Source organism: Bos grunniens, chromosome 5, assembly GCF_055505025.1.
Source record: "Bos grunniens cultivar Pamir isolate PY7600 chromosome 5, Bosgru_T2T1.0, whole genome shotgun sequence".
Taxonomy (NCBI): Eukaryota; Metazoa; Chordata; class Mammalia; order Artiodactyla; family Bovidae; genus Bos; species Bos grunniens.
This window is the reverse complement of record NC_141169.1, coordinates 113,858,070-113,873,218: the sequence shown is the minus strand read 5'-3', so window position 1 is coordinate 113,873,218 and position 15,149 is coordinate 113,858,070. Positions and strand designations below refer to the sequence as shown.

The following is a 15,149-nucleotide window of genomic DNA, read 5'->3' as shown; positions in this document are numbered from 1 at the left end:
AACTCTGTACCTTTTCTTTCTAAGCTCCCAACATGAATGCTGCCAGATGCACCATACCCTACAACAGTCTCTCACTTGGACTGTTTTCACGCCTCATACATATGTATAAGAGAAACCAAAATTTCATGAAATATTTACTGTGTGTACAATATTTTCCAGTTTATTCTGTTCTAAAAAAAAAAAAACACCTAGAAAAAGTACTCACAAATACAGGAGTCTGGGTGAGTAACATAAGTGATTAAAAGGGAGGGATGAGAGACTTTCTTTGTGGTCCAGTGGTTAATCAGCCTTCCAGTTCAGGGGACACAGGTTTGATCCCTGGTCAGAGAACTAAGAGCCCACATGCCTCGCGCCACAAGTACTGAGCCCTCACTTAGCCTGTGTGCCGCAACGAAAGATCCTGTGTGCTCCAACTAAGAACCAACACAGCCAAATTTTTTTTTTTTAAAGGAGAGAGATGGGACTTCCCTGGTGGTCCAATGGTTAAGACTCCACCCTTCCATTGCTGGGGGCACAGTTCAATCCCCGCTTGGGGATCATCCTGCATGCCTCATAGTGCAGGAAAAAAAAAAAAAAACGGGAGGGATGTAAGAAGAGCAGCCCAAACATGATGGTTACTGGTGTGTGGCACTGGGCCTCAGTGTCTGGGGGACAATAGGGAGTCTAGGAAACTTGGAACCAGAGAGCACAGGCCCTGTCTACAGGGAACAGTTGCTATTCAACTGAAACAATTGCCAGTTTGAATGCCCAGTGTTACCATATCTTTTGAATTTAGAACAAGTGACAAGACATTTTTGTACAACCTCTCAACTTTTAAGTGTTGTCTGTTAACTCATTTTAAAAATTGTAGGGGCTTCCCTGGTGGTCCAGTGGTTAAGAATCCACTTTGCAATGCATGGGAAACCGGTTCGATCCCTGGTCTGGGAAGACCCCACATGCCATGGAACAGCTAAGCCCATGTGTCACAACCACTAAGCCTGGGCTCCAGAGCAGGGGAGCCACAACTACTGAAGCCTAAGCACCTTGGAGCCCATGTCCTGCAACGTGAGAAGCCGCTGCAATGAGGAGTCGGAGTGCCCCCACTCAGCACAAATTGAGAAAGCCAGAGCACAGCCGGAGCACAGCCACGAAGACCCAGCGCAGCCAACAAAATTTTTTTTTAATGTGTCAGTATATGCCAAGGCAATAGAGCCACCAGATGTGGACCTTGGCCTGCAATTAGCAGCTTCTAAATGAAGAAAACTAACTTCCCAGGGAATCAAACTCAACTAAATCTCAAAGAGATTGTATGTCACTACATTTTGACCTGTAGTTCTTTAGAGTTTGAACCAAGGACATAAATGCGAAAGATTCTTTGCCTTGGAATTTTCCTGCCTTAAAAAAAAAAAAAAGATTCCAGTTTCCATCTTTTGCCAGTTATTTAGTTCCTTATCAACTATATCCCCAAATGGCCTGCCTGCCATCACCAAGGCTAAAGTGATACTTCCTTTGGACACTCTAGTTTTAGTGTCTTAGCCAAAAACAGGTTTGTTCACTTACCTCCTTTACTAGAGGTAAATGAGGTCAATAAACAGCATATCATTTGCCCTCAGCATCCATCCAATCACTCTTCTCCAAAGTTAATTTCTGTGTGGCTGTCTTTGTTCCTGCGCAGTTGGAGCAGTGGGTCTGAAGAATCAAATTTTCTATTTTCTTGGATAACTTAAAAGAAACTACAAAATTTCTCACCCGGACATGTGTGTGTGAGAATGACTCACCCCAGAGAGTTAATTGGGGCTAATTATGACCAGCCTGACTTGTCACAACAAAACATCTGGCATAACTTGCTTACTCTCAGACAGGGGAGCTGCCTCCACCCTCTGAGCACATGCTTACTACTGAAGCTCACCATCTTGAAAACAAAGTGTATGTCTCAACCTGTGATTATTCAAAATAGGAGGGGACTCTGGAATGCTTGAGTAGGAACTCAGCACACAATTAAGCCCTGACAAGAGGAAATCACACGTTGAGGAGAGCAAAAAACATCCACCTTACCACATGATAAATGGAGACTTCAGCAGTTAAGAATGATGATTACCTTTTTTCCTTTTTTTTCCTATTTATATGCTAACCTTTTACCCAGTGCTCCCACTTGCCAGAGAGGCTGAGTTTCTCAGTTTTGTTTCAGTGATATTGGTCCAGGCTGGTGTGTTTTCAGCATTGCAGGAGAGATTGGAATAAATGCTGGAACGCGCAGAAATTCAACACCTCCCTTCCAGGGATTCACTCCTCCTTCAACCTGCTTCACATTTCCTGAATGGTAAGAAATGTGTACCCTTTATCTGCTTACATGGACTCCATCCCTCCTTCTTGTGATACCCTAGAAGAATTCGTTTCAGCTCACTCCCCCCTTTCTCTTTCTGTCTTGTATGGTTTCCTATTGCAGAATACACACCGAACTGAGCACAGCACATACACAATGCAATTTGGCCAGGACTGTGACCTTTAAGAACAACTACTTGAGACAGGCTTTACATACAGTATAAGATTTAATCCCTACACGATCTCCGTTTTAAGGACGAGAAAACGTTTTGATAATGTAAAGAGATTTACTGCCATTAAATCAAGATAAAACGGCTGGTGGCAGAACTGGGATTCAAACCCACTTATTTTCACAGCGGCCTCCAATAAATGACTACAAATACCAGCATCCCTTGCAATGCCCCAATACGCAACCGCACTCCCCGCCACCGCCCCCCACCCCACCCCTTCCGCAAAGGGCTGGGCTCCTAGGCTTTTCGCCCCCACTTCCCCGTCCTAGAGGTTGGATCGAATACCCAATCAGGGGCTGCCGCTCCCTGTTCCCCACCAATGGAAAGGCTGTTGCTAACGTACCGGGTATATTTTTAGCTCTCCAGGGCTCCGGAACCCTGAGTCGGCCAAGTCTGGCTGCCCGGTTGGAACTCGCGAGGGGAGGGGAGAAGAGAGGGAGGCGGGGCGGAACGGGGGCGGGGGTGTAGGGGAGAGGAAGGGAGGGGAAGGAGGTGGAGGAATAAGAAGGGGAGGGGTGGAGAAGGCTAGGCGGAGGGGGTGTGTATGTGACGCTCTGGCACTCGCTGACGCACAAGCAAGTAGTCCCTGGAGGAGCCCCAGAGGCTGAGGTGCTCTGAGTGTGGGGGATGGGGGGTTCTACGGCTCAGGCTCTCTCCCGCTTTCGGTCCCCTTGGAGTTTGCCCTCCAGTCCAGCGTTTCTCTACAGCGAAGAGCATTTAAAGCCGCTCCTTACCGTTGCTCTCTGCCCTTGCCAAAAATAGTGATCAAGGAAAAACTGCAAACCATTCGTAGCTGGAAACTTTCGGATCTCGCCACCCCACGTGGGTTTGGCGGCTGCCGTTGGGCTGGAACCGTCTGGAATGAGAATTAAGGTCGGGGGTAGGGAGGGAATTGGGGAATGGGCGATTAAAGAAGGGATAGGAAGACTTAAAGTACAAGCTCCCAGCGGCCCCGGGCTTCACCAAGGGCAGTCCCGTCCGCCTGTGACCTCCCTGGAGACTCAGGCCTCCCTACACACACTATGCCTCGCACAGTCACAAAGTAGCCGAGTGGCCAGTAGCCCGGTCAGGAGAGCCGAGCGCGCAGGTCTGGCGTGTGCGGGTCCCCGGGTTTGGCGAACCTGGGTCCGCCTCCCTAGGTCCGCACGCCGACTGACTGTCGGGTGCGCGAGCCCCGTGCCTCTGGCCCTAGCAGGCGCCACCCCGGCCGGCGGGGTCTGTTACTAAAAGAAATGTGGCGCGGGGTGGGGGGTCGCCGAATGGGGAGAACCTTACGGGGGCGTCCGCAAAGGGGCCGAGCCCTGCCCCGAGCGGGCAGGGGACACGATCGCGCGCCTGCGCGGGGCTGGGGCTGGCGCTGCCCCAGACGCGAGGTTAACGGGCGCCAGAGGCGGCAAGGGGGCAGGTTCATGTGTCGCTCGGTTCCTTTTCCTGGCCGGCCGGCCGGCCTCTGGTCATCCCTTTCTTACACCCGCGCTGCCTGAGCCCGGGTTTTCCCCTCGACGTTACGGGTCCCCCTGACGAGGCACGAGGGGCTCGGAAGACTTGGGCCAAGAGCCGAATTTGATAAAAAGGTCTGAAACCTTTCCAGAGCTCGAGTCGTCCCCTCAGCTCCCCGACCCGAGAAGAGACCCGTAACTGGGGCGGTGCGAGCGCCACGGGGAAGGTCAGTCAAAGAGGCCCAGAGCCGAAAGGACTCGCTGAGGTGGCCGCGGGGACGGTTCGGCCGAGCAAAACCGAACCGTGCAGGTGCAGGGCCGAAAAAAAACAGCGGGGAAAAGTCTCCCTTTTCTCGCGACACACCCATTCAGCCAACACACCAAGTGAGCACACGCGCAGTCCCAGGCCAGACTCCCCTGCCCTCCCGAACTTGCTGTCTAACCTAGGGAAACATCTTTACACAATAAGCACGATTTGAGTGGTTTTGCGGTGGGGGGGGGGGGTGTTGCATGAAGAAAAAAAATAAACTACGATGCGGAGTCGTGATGGGGAGGGGAGACAGCCCACGTGACACAGGCCGACCAGAGGCAGCCTCGCTGACATCTGAGAGAGGAGGGGGCTGAGTGATGAGGCGGGCCGGCCGACCACCAGAGGGTAGGACAAGGGCGAGGGCCCGGCCGCCGCCGGGTTCCACGCCGAGTGCCTGGCCGCGAGCCCGGAGGGGTTAAAGCCGCCAGCCGGCCGGGAAGTAGTCCCGGCCCGGCGCCGGGCCCCGCCCCTGCAGGGCGGAGGGACGCATCACGCAGGGGTGGGGAAGCCGGATCCGTGCGCAGGGTTGCTAAGGGTGAAACTTTTCATTGACTTTGCTCACTTCGGGCCGGGGCGCGGGAAGGTGCGAGTCGTCGTCCTGTGGCGAGAAGCGAGCGGCTCGGGCGACGCGCGGCCAGAAGGGCAAGACCGTCCTCCGGCCACAGCCCGGACCGTCCTCCGCTCCGCGACGCGAGCTACCCTCCTGGTCCTCCCATCCCCGCGCCGTCGCCGCCGCCGGCTGGCCCGCCAGCCCTGCGTCCACCACCACCACCACCACCCGCCCCCCCGCGCGCCGCCCTGCTGCTGAGCCCGACCTCCAAAAAAGCGGAAAGAATTACTGAGAGTCATAGCCCATAAGCCCCTCTCACTCGTTCCCCCCAACCCTCCACGAAGCAAAGGACACATCGGCCCCGGGCCCGGCGGTGCCCAGGAAAAGGAGAACGACCTCCGCTCGGCTCGCAAGAGACACCGTGAAGGAAGAAGCCGCCCCGCGGCCGGCACGCAGCCCCGCCGCGGCGGAGACCCGAGTGAGTGAGTGGGGCCGTGCGGGCTGAGGAGGGTGGGGTGGCCCCCCCAAGGACCCAAACAGGCAGGAGACGCTTTCCCCCACCCCCGCTCCACTCCGGCTCTTCGGTCTGTTGGACGCTCCACGTTGCTGTCGCACCCCCTTACACCTGGCCAGCATTTCCCCCCGCTTTCCACCTCCCCACTGGAGCCCACGTTTTGCCCGTGCTCCTCTTTCCCTCGCGTTCGCTCTGATCCTGGGGTATCCCACAGTCTCTCTCTCCCAGTTTCAAGTGTGACCACCTCCTGGGTGGGGTGCGTTTCCTCCCTCCGTTCTTAATATCCTAGAGAGTCGCTAGATTTTCCTTGTTTCCGCCCCCCCCCCCCCCCGAAACATAACTCTCAACACCATTAAATAAATCAAGAGGAAGGAAGAGGATCCAGGCCTTCTTGCTTTGCACCTCCTTTGCCCGTGTCCGGGAAAGAGGGGGGTGGTGGTAATAATTAATAGGGTTTATTTTGAGCCCTGTGGAGCCTGAGGGATGGAGAATGGACACCCCCACACACACCCCCTTTTGGACCCGTCAGTGATGACGGTCCTCTGGTCTCCAAGCCAGAATTCACCATTTTGGCTTGAGCTCTTCATCCTCGTCAGTGTTTGAAGGGAAAACTAGGCGGAAAAAAAGTACCCTTCCAGCTGTATCAGTGGATACTGGTTGACCCTGGTGAGGTGCTTCAGAGGAAGAGCCCTACTCCTAAGCTCCTTCCTGTCCAGAGGATGGACTGTGCCCTTGACCAGAAACGGAGGGGGAGGAGGGAGCAGAGAGACGAGCGACAGCTGGCAGCCCTTTCTCACCCCCTAGAAGAGCCAGAACGCCACACATCAGGCGACAACTTAGCGGCTAGCCGAGGGGGTTCCCGGATGTCTGCTCAGTATCTTAACCTTTTTTTCCCCTCCTTCCTACCCACCCTACCCTGGGGAAGGGTCCCTCATCTTTGATTTAACAGCAGAAAAACACCCCTGTTGCTTTCTTGGGTGCCTGCCCCCATCCCCCTCTTAAGCGGAGGGGGGAAAGAAGCTTGTGTGGGAGGAAGGATTAGGGAGCTTTGCCTAGGATCTGGTAAGTCTGGTCCAGAGTGCAGGTCTTTCAGTGGGAGGAGACTCACCAACAATTTTAAGTATTAAAAGATGTTGTTCAGGTGTCAGATGTACCGTTTTTCCTTCCCTGCCCGGGAACTCTTTCCTATTACCTAGCCGGCTCCGGTTACTCGGACTTGGATTAGTAGAGGAGTGAGGCTTGGGCCCTGCTGGCGTCGGGCCTTTTGATTGTCGGCCCAGCGCCTCCCCGCAGCTCAAAACTGGGAATTTCTTTGGCCGAGAGGACGGGAGAACTGGTTGAATTCCTGCCTGTCCGTTCCTGGCTGTGAGGGTGTTGCAGTGGAGCCCGCTGAGCATTAAGGGGAAAAGGCTCTTTTCTCTTCGAACCCACCGGCCCTATACCAACTCCAAAAGGAAACCACCCAGCCCAAAGAATCCAGATTAAAGTGGCAGGGGTTTGAGGCGGGGGGAGGAATGTGACCCTATCTATCCCAGCCTACCACCTTCACCCAGAAAAAAAAAACGAAAAACAAGAAAAACTCATTAGAAGCTGATCCTTAATTCAGCAGTCATGCGAGGCAGTGAAGAGACAGAAGGAGGAAAAGTTTAGTTTCTTGAGAAGTCGAGACTTGGATATGGTGGGGTGATACAATACGAAGAGTAGGCTTTAAGATAGAATTTATATAAAATGTATTAGGCCGTGGGCGGGGAAGGAGGGGGTGGGCGCCAGCCCGCCACAGCGCGCATGTGCAGCGGAAACTTTTCCTGGATTCTCTCACCCTCCGTCGGGCATGCGTAGTTCCCTGACTGAGTCTTCGCAAAGTACGCAGGGAAATGTAGTGTGCAGAGAAAGTAGGTCATTTGCTCCAACCTGAGCATGAGGTTTCTGAAGACTACAATTCCCAGAGTGAAGAGCCTGCCCTTCTTACGTTGGGGCGCAGTCAGGTCTTCCTGGATTCAGAGAAACCTGGACTGCATAGGACGAGCCCTCTTAGTTGGAAGGAGCCTTGCAAGCCGGCTTGGGCTTGCATGGTCCATGTTTGAGGGACATGGTGTGAGACACTGGGCGGGGTATTGCGGTCGGTCGCCGCAAGTCCTGGAAGCCTTTCAACCACACCCGCCCATCTGGGCCACCGCCTTCCGGACCAGTGGGGTGGGGCCACCCCCTGTCCCGCGAGAGCCAGGCCCCCACAGCCCAGCACCCGGTTAATGACATCGACTGGCCTTGTCAAAAGTGTGATCGCCGAGTCCTCCTTCCACACTCACTTGAATCCAGTAGGACGATTTGGATGTTAAGGCTTGTGGTGTCTGAATTTACACGTACTCAGAGTTTAGGGGCCCAGTGGGTTCCCTCACCATACCTCTTTTTCACCTTTAAAACATATAACTTTTTCTTCTGAAAACTGTCCACGTTTTTGTCACTTGTCTGGCGTCTCCATTATCATATTGTTGACTTGCAGCCACCTTTCAGCTTCTTTCTTCGCCCGCTTTTTGACATTCTCTTGAGCACTTACTCTTAAAACATAAATCCAGGATTAAGTTTATTGCTGGAAGTCAAGCAAGTGAAAGAGGATAAAATTCTAAATAAAATCTGACAGGGAATTCCCTGGTGGTCTGGTGGCTAGGACTCTGCACTCCCAATACAGGAGGCATGGGTTCGATCCCTGGCCAGGGAACTAAATCCCACATGACAGGACTAAGACCTGATGCTGCCAAATAAATAAAAATAAATATTAAAAAAATAAAAGCAAACAATTTTAATCTCATATTTCAACTTTTTTTAATGACAAAAGGTCAGTTTTGCTATTGTTAAGCACTTAGTCTTTTTTTTCTTTTTGTGACTTTTCTGGCCTTTTGCACCTGAGTCAGAGTTGTAGAAAGTCTTTGAGTCCTCTCCTGTGGTTTAACTTAAATCTATTTGTTCCTTTTATTGAAAGGTCCTTATTTTTAAGCTTTCTAATTTTACCACATTGTATGAATGTATGAATATTTAGTATGTAATTGTTAGAATTTGTACAATAGCCTTAAAAAAATGAACAAACTGATCTGAGCGGTCACTCCTATCTTTAGTTAAAGAGAGCAGTAGTGCTTTAATCCTCTGTTCCATAAGCTTCTTGAAGTCAAAATTAGAGCCTGAGCTGATAAAGCAGAAAAGCTCATTCTGGTTGTCCGGCATTTTTCTAAGGTTCCACCCCACAGCCATCTGGCCTGGCCTGTTCTCCAATTAAAGAAGTGAAGGTGGCATTACATACTTCCTTATTTGTGCAGCAGCATCACAGAGGTATAAATTGGTGTGCAGCGTTAGTTGCTTATGCTGCAGAAAATGGCTAGCTAGGCAGGGCTGATGACAGTGATTCTATTGTATTTTGAGGTGGGAGGCTTATTTCCCAATGACTTTGGCCTGCATTTAAAACACTCCCATTCTGAGGCTGAACTGTTCAGAGGAGGTGACTTGGAAGGCAGTTGGGCAGCAGAGTTGGAGAAGGCATAGATGGGTATAGGGGCCCTTTTGGACCGTGTGGCATACCAAGAGGCCATATGGTGCCTTGGGAGGAGTGTCATATGTCATGTTCAAGGTCTCCTTTTCAAAAAGACTTTGAAGACACTGTCTTTAAATCCAGGCCTGTTCTTGGGAATCAGTGCCAACTTTCTTCACAACTCTAGTTTCCTATGTGTTGGACACTCCCAGTGGGCCACTGTGGCCCTTACAGACCTCCATTCTTGGGGGAGTGGGGGGCATAGTCCTGGTGGCTAGCTTGCATCTGGTGGTGAAATCAGTCCTCATAAACAGAAGGCTGCTTATCTTTACCATTCTTTTCTTTAAACCTAGAAGACCCTGGAACTAATCTTTGGTGACTATGAATAGGCATTGAAGACATATGGAGATTAAGTCTATAATAGAGGCCAGAAGAGGGGAAGACAAGGGTCTCTTGAGTCCTGAGCCTCCCTGTGGAGGGCTCTGGAGAGGCCGCGCTCATAGCATTGGTTTTACTGCTGCCTGTGGCCTCTCAGACCTGAGATGAGGGTAGCACTGGACTTGGCCAGTGTCATCAGACCTCCATAGCGACCCAGTGCGTTTCCCTGATACTCACCTCTGAGAGCTTTGCCTGAGAGTTCATTCCTGAGAGTGCCCCCAGGGAACCATAGGCCCAGACCCTACAATTGCAGTGTAGTGAGCTGGGGCAAGTGTTCAGAAAGTTTGAGATCCTCAAGCCTAGAGTGAGCACCTGGATACTCTGTGCTGGACCCCAAAGGGATTTTAGTCAAAAATCCAGCTCCAGGGACAGAAGATGCCTGTCCTGGGTCGTGAATGAGTCTTGTTTCTGGGCTGAGCTCAGCAGCACAGTTGCACCCAGGGGTCTGGCGGGGGACATGTTCTGACTCTGTCGGCCTCAAAGATGTCCCTTTTCAGTTCAGGTCTCCCACGGTAGGAGCCTGGATCTGCCCTTGTGGAGAAAGCGAGCCGATTAGGATCACTGCTCTTAGGACCTCACAGATCGTCTTCCTGAGAAATGAGGCTGGCCCAGACCTCAGGAATAAACCTTTCTGACCTCTGTGGATCTGGCTGTGAGAGAATCCCAAAATAACAAGCTGAGTGTTTATGTTGGGCTGCCTCCTCTCCAGGGATCTCCAAACACTTGATAAATCTGGTCCAGTGCCAAGGACAGGTGGTCAGACAGTCCCTGGGAGGCTGAGTGATGATGGGTCCCCAGCTGGAGGCTGGAGGGTGATGGAAAATTTCTTCTCTCTGCCCCCCCATCACAGCCAGAAACTGCAGAGATTTCCCTGAGGCCACACCAGTACTGCTCCTGAGGCTCTGTTCACCTAAAAGGCTCACTCTCCTCTCCTTTCCTCTGCTTCTCTGCGGCAGCCCCTAGTCAGCAATTCCCTTGTTGGTCTGTGTGTCTGACTATGATAGGTCTTGGCTTTTTTGGGGGGAACTGTGCTCCAGTCTCTGTTCTTGGAGGTTTATCTGGATGGAAATGCACACCTTGGTTACATGTTCTGCAAAAAAAAAAAAAAAAAACAGTTCTGCAAACGCTAAGTGAACCAGAGCACATACACACCCAGGGAGCCCAGATGTGACTGGATATCAGCCTCCCATGAAATGCTGGTGGTGCTACTTCCTGTTCAGGGGCCCGTATCACTTTTCATTTAAGGGGGAGAAACGAAGAGTCTAAACTCCTGTCGTGACCTGTGACAGTTTGGGAGTATGATTTCCTTGAGACATCGCAGGAACCAGTTAGTAAGAACCATCCCCTCTCCTTCTGATTTAGGAGCGCAGTTTTTTTTTTTTTTTTTTTTTATTTCAATCACAATGACCTGAATTCTCAAAATAGTGGAAACCACAGCACCCCTGTTTCTTTAGAATTGCTTAAAATATTGATCAAGTGCCTCCTGAAATATCGTGTCACTGATAAAAGGAAGGCTGAGAAGAAAGTGGCCTACCCACAGCCTCACGTGCGAACCTACCACTAGTGGGGCAGAAAGGGGACCCTGGGCCTCCGTGTTCCAGAGCTGGTGCTTCTCTGTCTTTTCGGTGTCATCCGCCCCCCACCCCCACCCCCCGGCTTTCTGCGTGTCTACTTACGAAGCCTTTCTTTTTCATTTCTCAGAGTTGTCTGGAGCCCAGGGCTGCCCGCCGTACATTTCCTACCTCTCCCCTCGACTTGTGCACGCACCTGCGCTGATTCTCTGCCTAGGAGACGACCATGCAGCTGGAGATCAAAGTAGCCCTGAACTTCATCATCTCCTACCTGTACAACAAGCTGCCCCGGCGCCGGGCAGACCTGTTTGGCGAGGAGCTCGAACGACTCTTGAAAAAGAAATATGAAGGCCACTGGTACCCCGACAAGCCGCTGAAGGGCTCTGGCTTCCGCTGTGTCCACATTGGGGAGATAGTGGACCCCGTGGTGGAGCTGGCCGCCAAGCGGAGTGGCCTGGCGGTGGAGGACGTGCGGGCCAACGTGCCCGAGGAGCTGAGCGTCTGGATCGACCCTTTCGAGGTGTCCTACCAGATTGGTGAGAAGGGGGCTGTGAAAGTGCTGTACGTGGATGACAGCGAGGGCTGTGTTGCCCCTGAGCTGGACAAGGAGATCAAGAGCAGCTTCAACCCCGACGCCCAGGTCTTCGTGCCCATCGGCAGCCAGGACAGCTCCCTGTCCAACTCCCCGTCCCCGTCCTTTGGCCAGTCACCCAGCCCCACCTTCATCCCCCGCTCGGCCCAGCCCATCACTTTTACCACCGCCTCCTTTGCGGCCACCAAGTTTGGCTCCACCAAGATGAAGAAGGGGGGTGGGGCCGCAGGTGGGGGTGGGGTGGCCAGCGGGGGTGCAGGCGGCCCGCAGCCCCCACAGCAGCAGCCTCGCCTGGCCCGCTCTCCCACCAACAACCTGCTGAAGCAGAAGAGCCTCTCTCTGTCCCTGCATTCACTGAACTTCATCACCGCCAACCCAGCCCCTCAGTCCCAGCTCTCACCCAACGCCAAGGAGTTCGTGTACAATGGCGGTGGCTCACCCAGCCTCTTCTTTGACGGGGCCGATGGCCCAGGCAGTGGCTCCCCGGCCTCCTTTGGGGGCAGCGGTGCTGGCACCTGCAACAGCAGCAGCTTCGACGTGGCCCAGGTGTTTGGTGGTGGTGCCAACAGCCTCTTTCTGGAGAAGACACCCTTCGTGGAAGGCCTCAGCTACAACCTGAACACCATGCAGTATCCCAGCCAGCCGTTCCAGCCCGTCGTGCTGGCCAACTGACCGCCTACCTGCCCGCGGGGCCAGGAGCACCCAAGACCACAGGAAAGAGAAAGGAAAGGAAAGGCCAAAAAAAGAGAGGAAAAGCAAGATAACACAACAAGATTTCCAGTCTTCTCACTCTAACTTCTAGAAACAAGATCCAGCCCAGGCATGGAGTAGGAGGGGGCTTCCGAAGCAGCGAATCGGGTTTAACTCGGCCCCCCCTGCTGTTTTCCTGCCTGCCTCTAGATTTATTTGGTTGGTTTGGGTTTTATATTTCTTTTTTTTTTTCTTTTTTACATGTAGTTTTCTATATAACATCTTTAATTAGTGGCTTCCTGTGCTAAGAATGGTCCAGATGTGAATTGCTGCTCCCTGCTCCCTCCCTCCCTCCCTCCCTCCTTCACACGCCTGGTTTAAAGCTGGTGTGTCCAAGCTCACAGGGAAGGAAGAACTACAGCTGGGGCCCGGCCCTCCTCAGAACAGGGAGAGACTGCCCCGTGTCACTGCCTCCATCACTCAGCTATCCTCTGACTCAAAGCCATCCAACCTCAGCAGGCCTTCTCGGGCCCTGCCACCCAAATAGGTCTGACTCCAGCCCCCGCCCCCGCCCCCTCTCTGGCCTGGGCCTTAGGGAGCTGCCAGCTGGCCGCCTGACACCCTCCCCGCTTGAGCTGATGTCTGACTCCAGGGAGGTTGGCAGTCTGTCTGGTGTCCCTTTCATGTCTGCCCTGTGGCCCCACGCCACCATTCCCACCTGGCCCAGACAGTCACTGAGGCCCTGGAACCCCAGCCATTGGCACAGGCGGCCTCTCCTATAGCCCCCTCTTTCCTGGGCCTGCGCTGGTGGGCAGGGAGGTGGGGTGAGTGTCGGTGGGGTGCATGCGTGGTTTGCTGTCCTATTGTATGGGATTCCAAGCCATGTGAAACTTGGTCTCTAGATGTGACTCTGGGTTGCAGCAAGTGCTTATTTATGTGTGAGGTTGGGGAAAGGGCTGAGGGGGGGCTGTCGGTCCTTCTGTGGTTCGCATGGAGGGTGAGTCTGGCTGAGCCTGACACCCCCAGGGGAAAGCAGTGCAGAAACCACTGGTTTCCCAGCTGCGGAGGGATCTGCACTTTTGTTTGTTTTTGACCAAAAAAAAGTTAGCAGTGAGGGGCTAAGGAGACATCCAGCCTCTGATACCTAAGAGGCGAAGTCCCTGGACTTGGACCCTCCTATTGTGTGACCTCAGCCCAGGGTGGGAACTGCTACCGTGAGTACCTGGGGAGGAGGGGATGGGAGTTTGGGGTCAGCACCTGAGGTGGGCAGTCCTAAGCCTTGAATTGAGACTTTGATCTTTGGGCTGTCATTGTTTTAGTACATTTCTTCCTCTGCCTGCTGGGGAACCTCTTGGTACCTCCTGCCCTCCCCTCACTGCCCGACCCAGTCCCCCTGGGCCCTGATGCTCTGAGGACGTGATGGGCTGGATAGGCGCGTAGCCCCGACCCCACTCCCACCTCTGCTGGAGAGAAGTTGTTTTTTTCGACCCTACCCCAACGGGCTAGCTTTCCACACCATGACGCTTTGGCGAGTGGGTATGGGCACCAGGGGCCCCATCCCCAGAAAGTCCCAAAGCCCTTAGCACGCCCCAGTGACCCCAAGTGGGCAACTGCTGCGGCAGTGGGTCCCGCCCAGACAGACACTGCCAGCCTCCTCTCCCTGCAGTGGGCACCAGCTCTACCTCCCTGAGCAGGGCAACGCCCTGGCTCCTCAGCCCAGCACCATCTGTCCCCCTAGCCTTCTCAGGGGCCAGCCCGATCTGGGCCACCCTCTCCCTAGCCCTCAGCTCCTGCACAGGTGACAGGCCCAGGCTGTTCTCTGGGAAAGGTTGGACGCTGCCTTACGCCCCCTCCCAGCCCTTCCCCCACGCCCACGCACACAGGCACCCGCCACACCCGGTCGGCTCATTCTCACCAAGTACAGGGAGGGGGAGACCAACCCCTTAGTGTCTTTTGAAATAAGAAGAAAAAAATGTGCGTTCAGGAGCATGACTCCTGGGCTGGGCTCTTGGGCCCACTTCAGTGTGTCTGTCTCAAATCTAGGCATTTTTGCTTCAATTTTATTTTTTTTAAGAAAACAAAACCGAAATCTGCACTAATTTACCTGGTTTCGTAGGAAGACTTTTTTTTTTTTTTTTTTTTACATTTTTTGGTGTCCGTTTGTATTGAATAATTTGCTACATTTGTAAAATGTAAGAGGTATATATAATATATGTATATTTCTAACGTAAAAAAACGTAATTTTTTTCTTTTCAAGGTTTTTTCTTAAAAAGAGGAGAGAAAGATATTTTTTCAGGAAAAACAAACTTTAAAATAAAAAAAGAGGAGAATAAAATCTATTTCTCCCCTTTCCCCATCCTCTCTCTGTCTACCCCTCTTTCCCAGGAACAAATCAAAAGGTGGATTGTCTTGTAAAGAATGTAAACTTTTTAGTCCAGAATGATGTCTTTTTCTCAATGCAGTGAGCTGTAGATTCTCTAGTGTGACCCCTAGGGATGGGAAGGGGGGCATTGAGGCAACACGCAGAGGAGCTTGGGGGAGCAGGGTAATGAACTTGTTTTCTTTAGTGAAGGAGGAATACAATCAAGCATTTTGTATTCAGAATGTTGTGCAATATTTTGGAATGGAACATTGGTGTGTTTAGAGATTTAGTTTAAAAACAAAAAAGATTGATCAAATCTGTACAGTTTATATTGTTCCAGATTTTTTTAAGTTTGTATTAAAAGCATGATATATAATAACCTGCTGGCTCCCTGCTTGTTTTGTTTCCGGGGCCCCTTTTGGGAGAGGGAGAGTTGGGAGTGAACGCCTGTCAACTTCGAGAAATGATTGGCCATCCTCTCCTGAGCCCTGGAGGGTCACAGTGTTGTGGGCCCCTTTTTATCACCTAGCCCATCAGCACAGGACACTTTGGGGTGCCCATGCCCATGGGGCCTTTTCCACGTTGGAAACCGGTTCCATGAGGTAGGGAACTGCCCCGCTTCCTCTGCTGATAGT

At 52.6% G+C, this 15,149-nt stretch overlaps 1 protein-coding gene across 2 annotated transcripts; it reads left to right on the top strand.

Moving 5' to 3' along the window:
* The first annotated feature begins 4,840 nt into the window (after window positions 1-4,840).
* Window positions 4,841-14,893, top strand: TOB2 (transducer of ERBB2, 2). 2 transcript variants are annotated; one of them, XM_086403037.1, is made up of 2 exons: window positions 4,841-5,308; window positions 11,001-14,893. In XM_086403037.1, the coding sequence occupies exon 2, from the start codon at window positions 11,097-11,099 to the stop codon at window positions 12,132-12,134; it is 1,038 nt and encodes a 345-aa protein (XP_086259163.1). In that variant the 5' UTR covers window positions 4,841-5,308; window positions 11,001-11,096; the 3' UTR covers window positions 12,135-14,893. The 2 variants fall into 2 exon arrangements, with proteins under 2 accessions (XP_086259163.1, XP_086259164.1); XM_086403038.1 differs by having other exon boundaries at window positions 4,841-5,312.
* The last annotated feature ends 256 nt before the right edge of the window (window positions 14,894-15,149 follow it).

What these genes read in the sequence shown, in the direction of transcription:
- TOB2 (XM_086403037.1), top strand. Translation starts at nt 11,097, where the DNA reads ATGCAGCTGGAGATCAAAGTAGCCCTGAACTTCATCATCTCCTACCTG.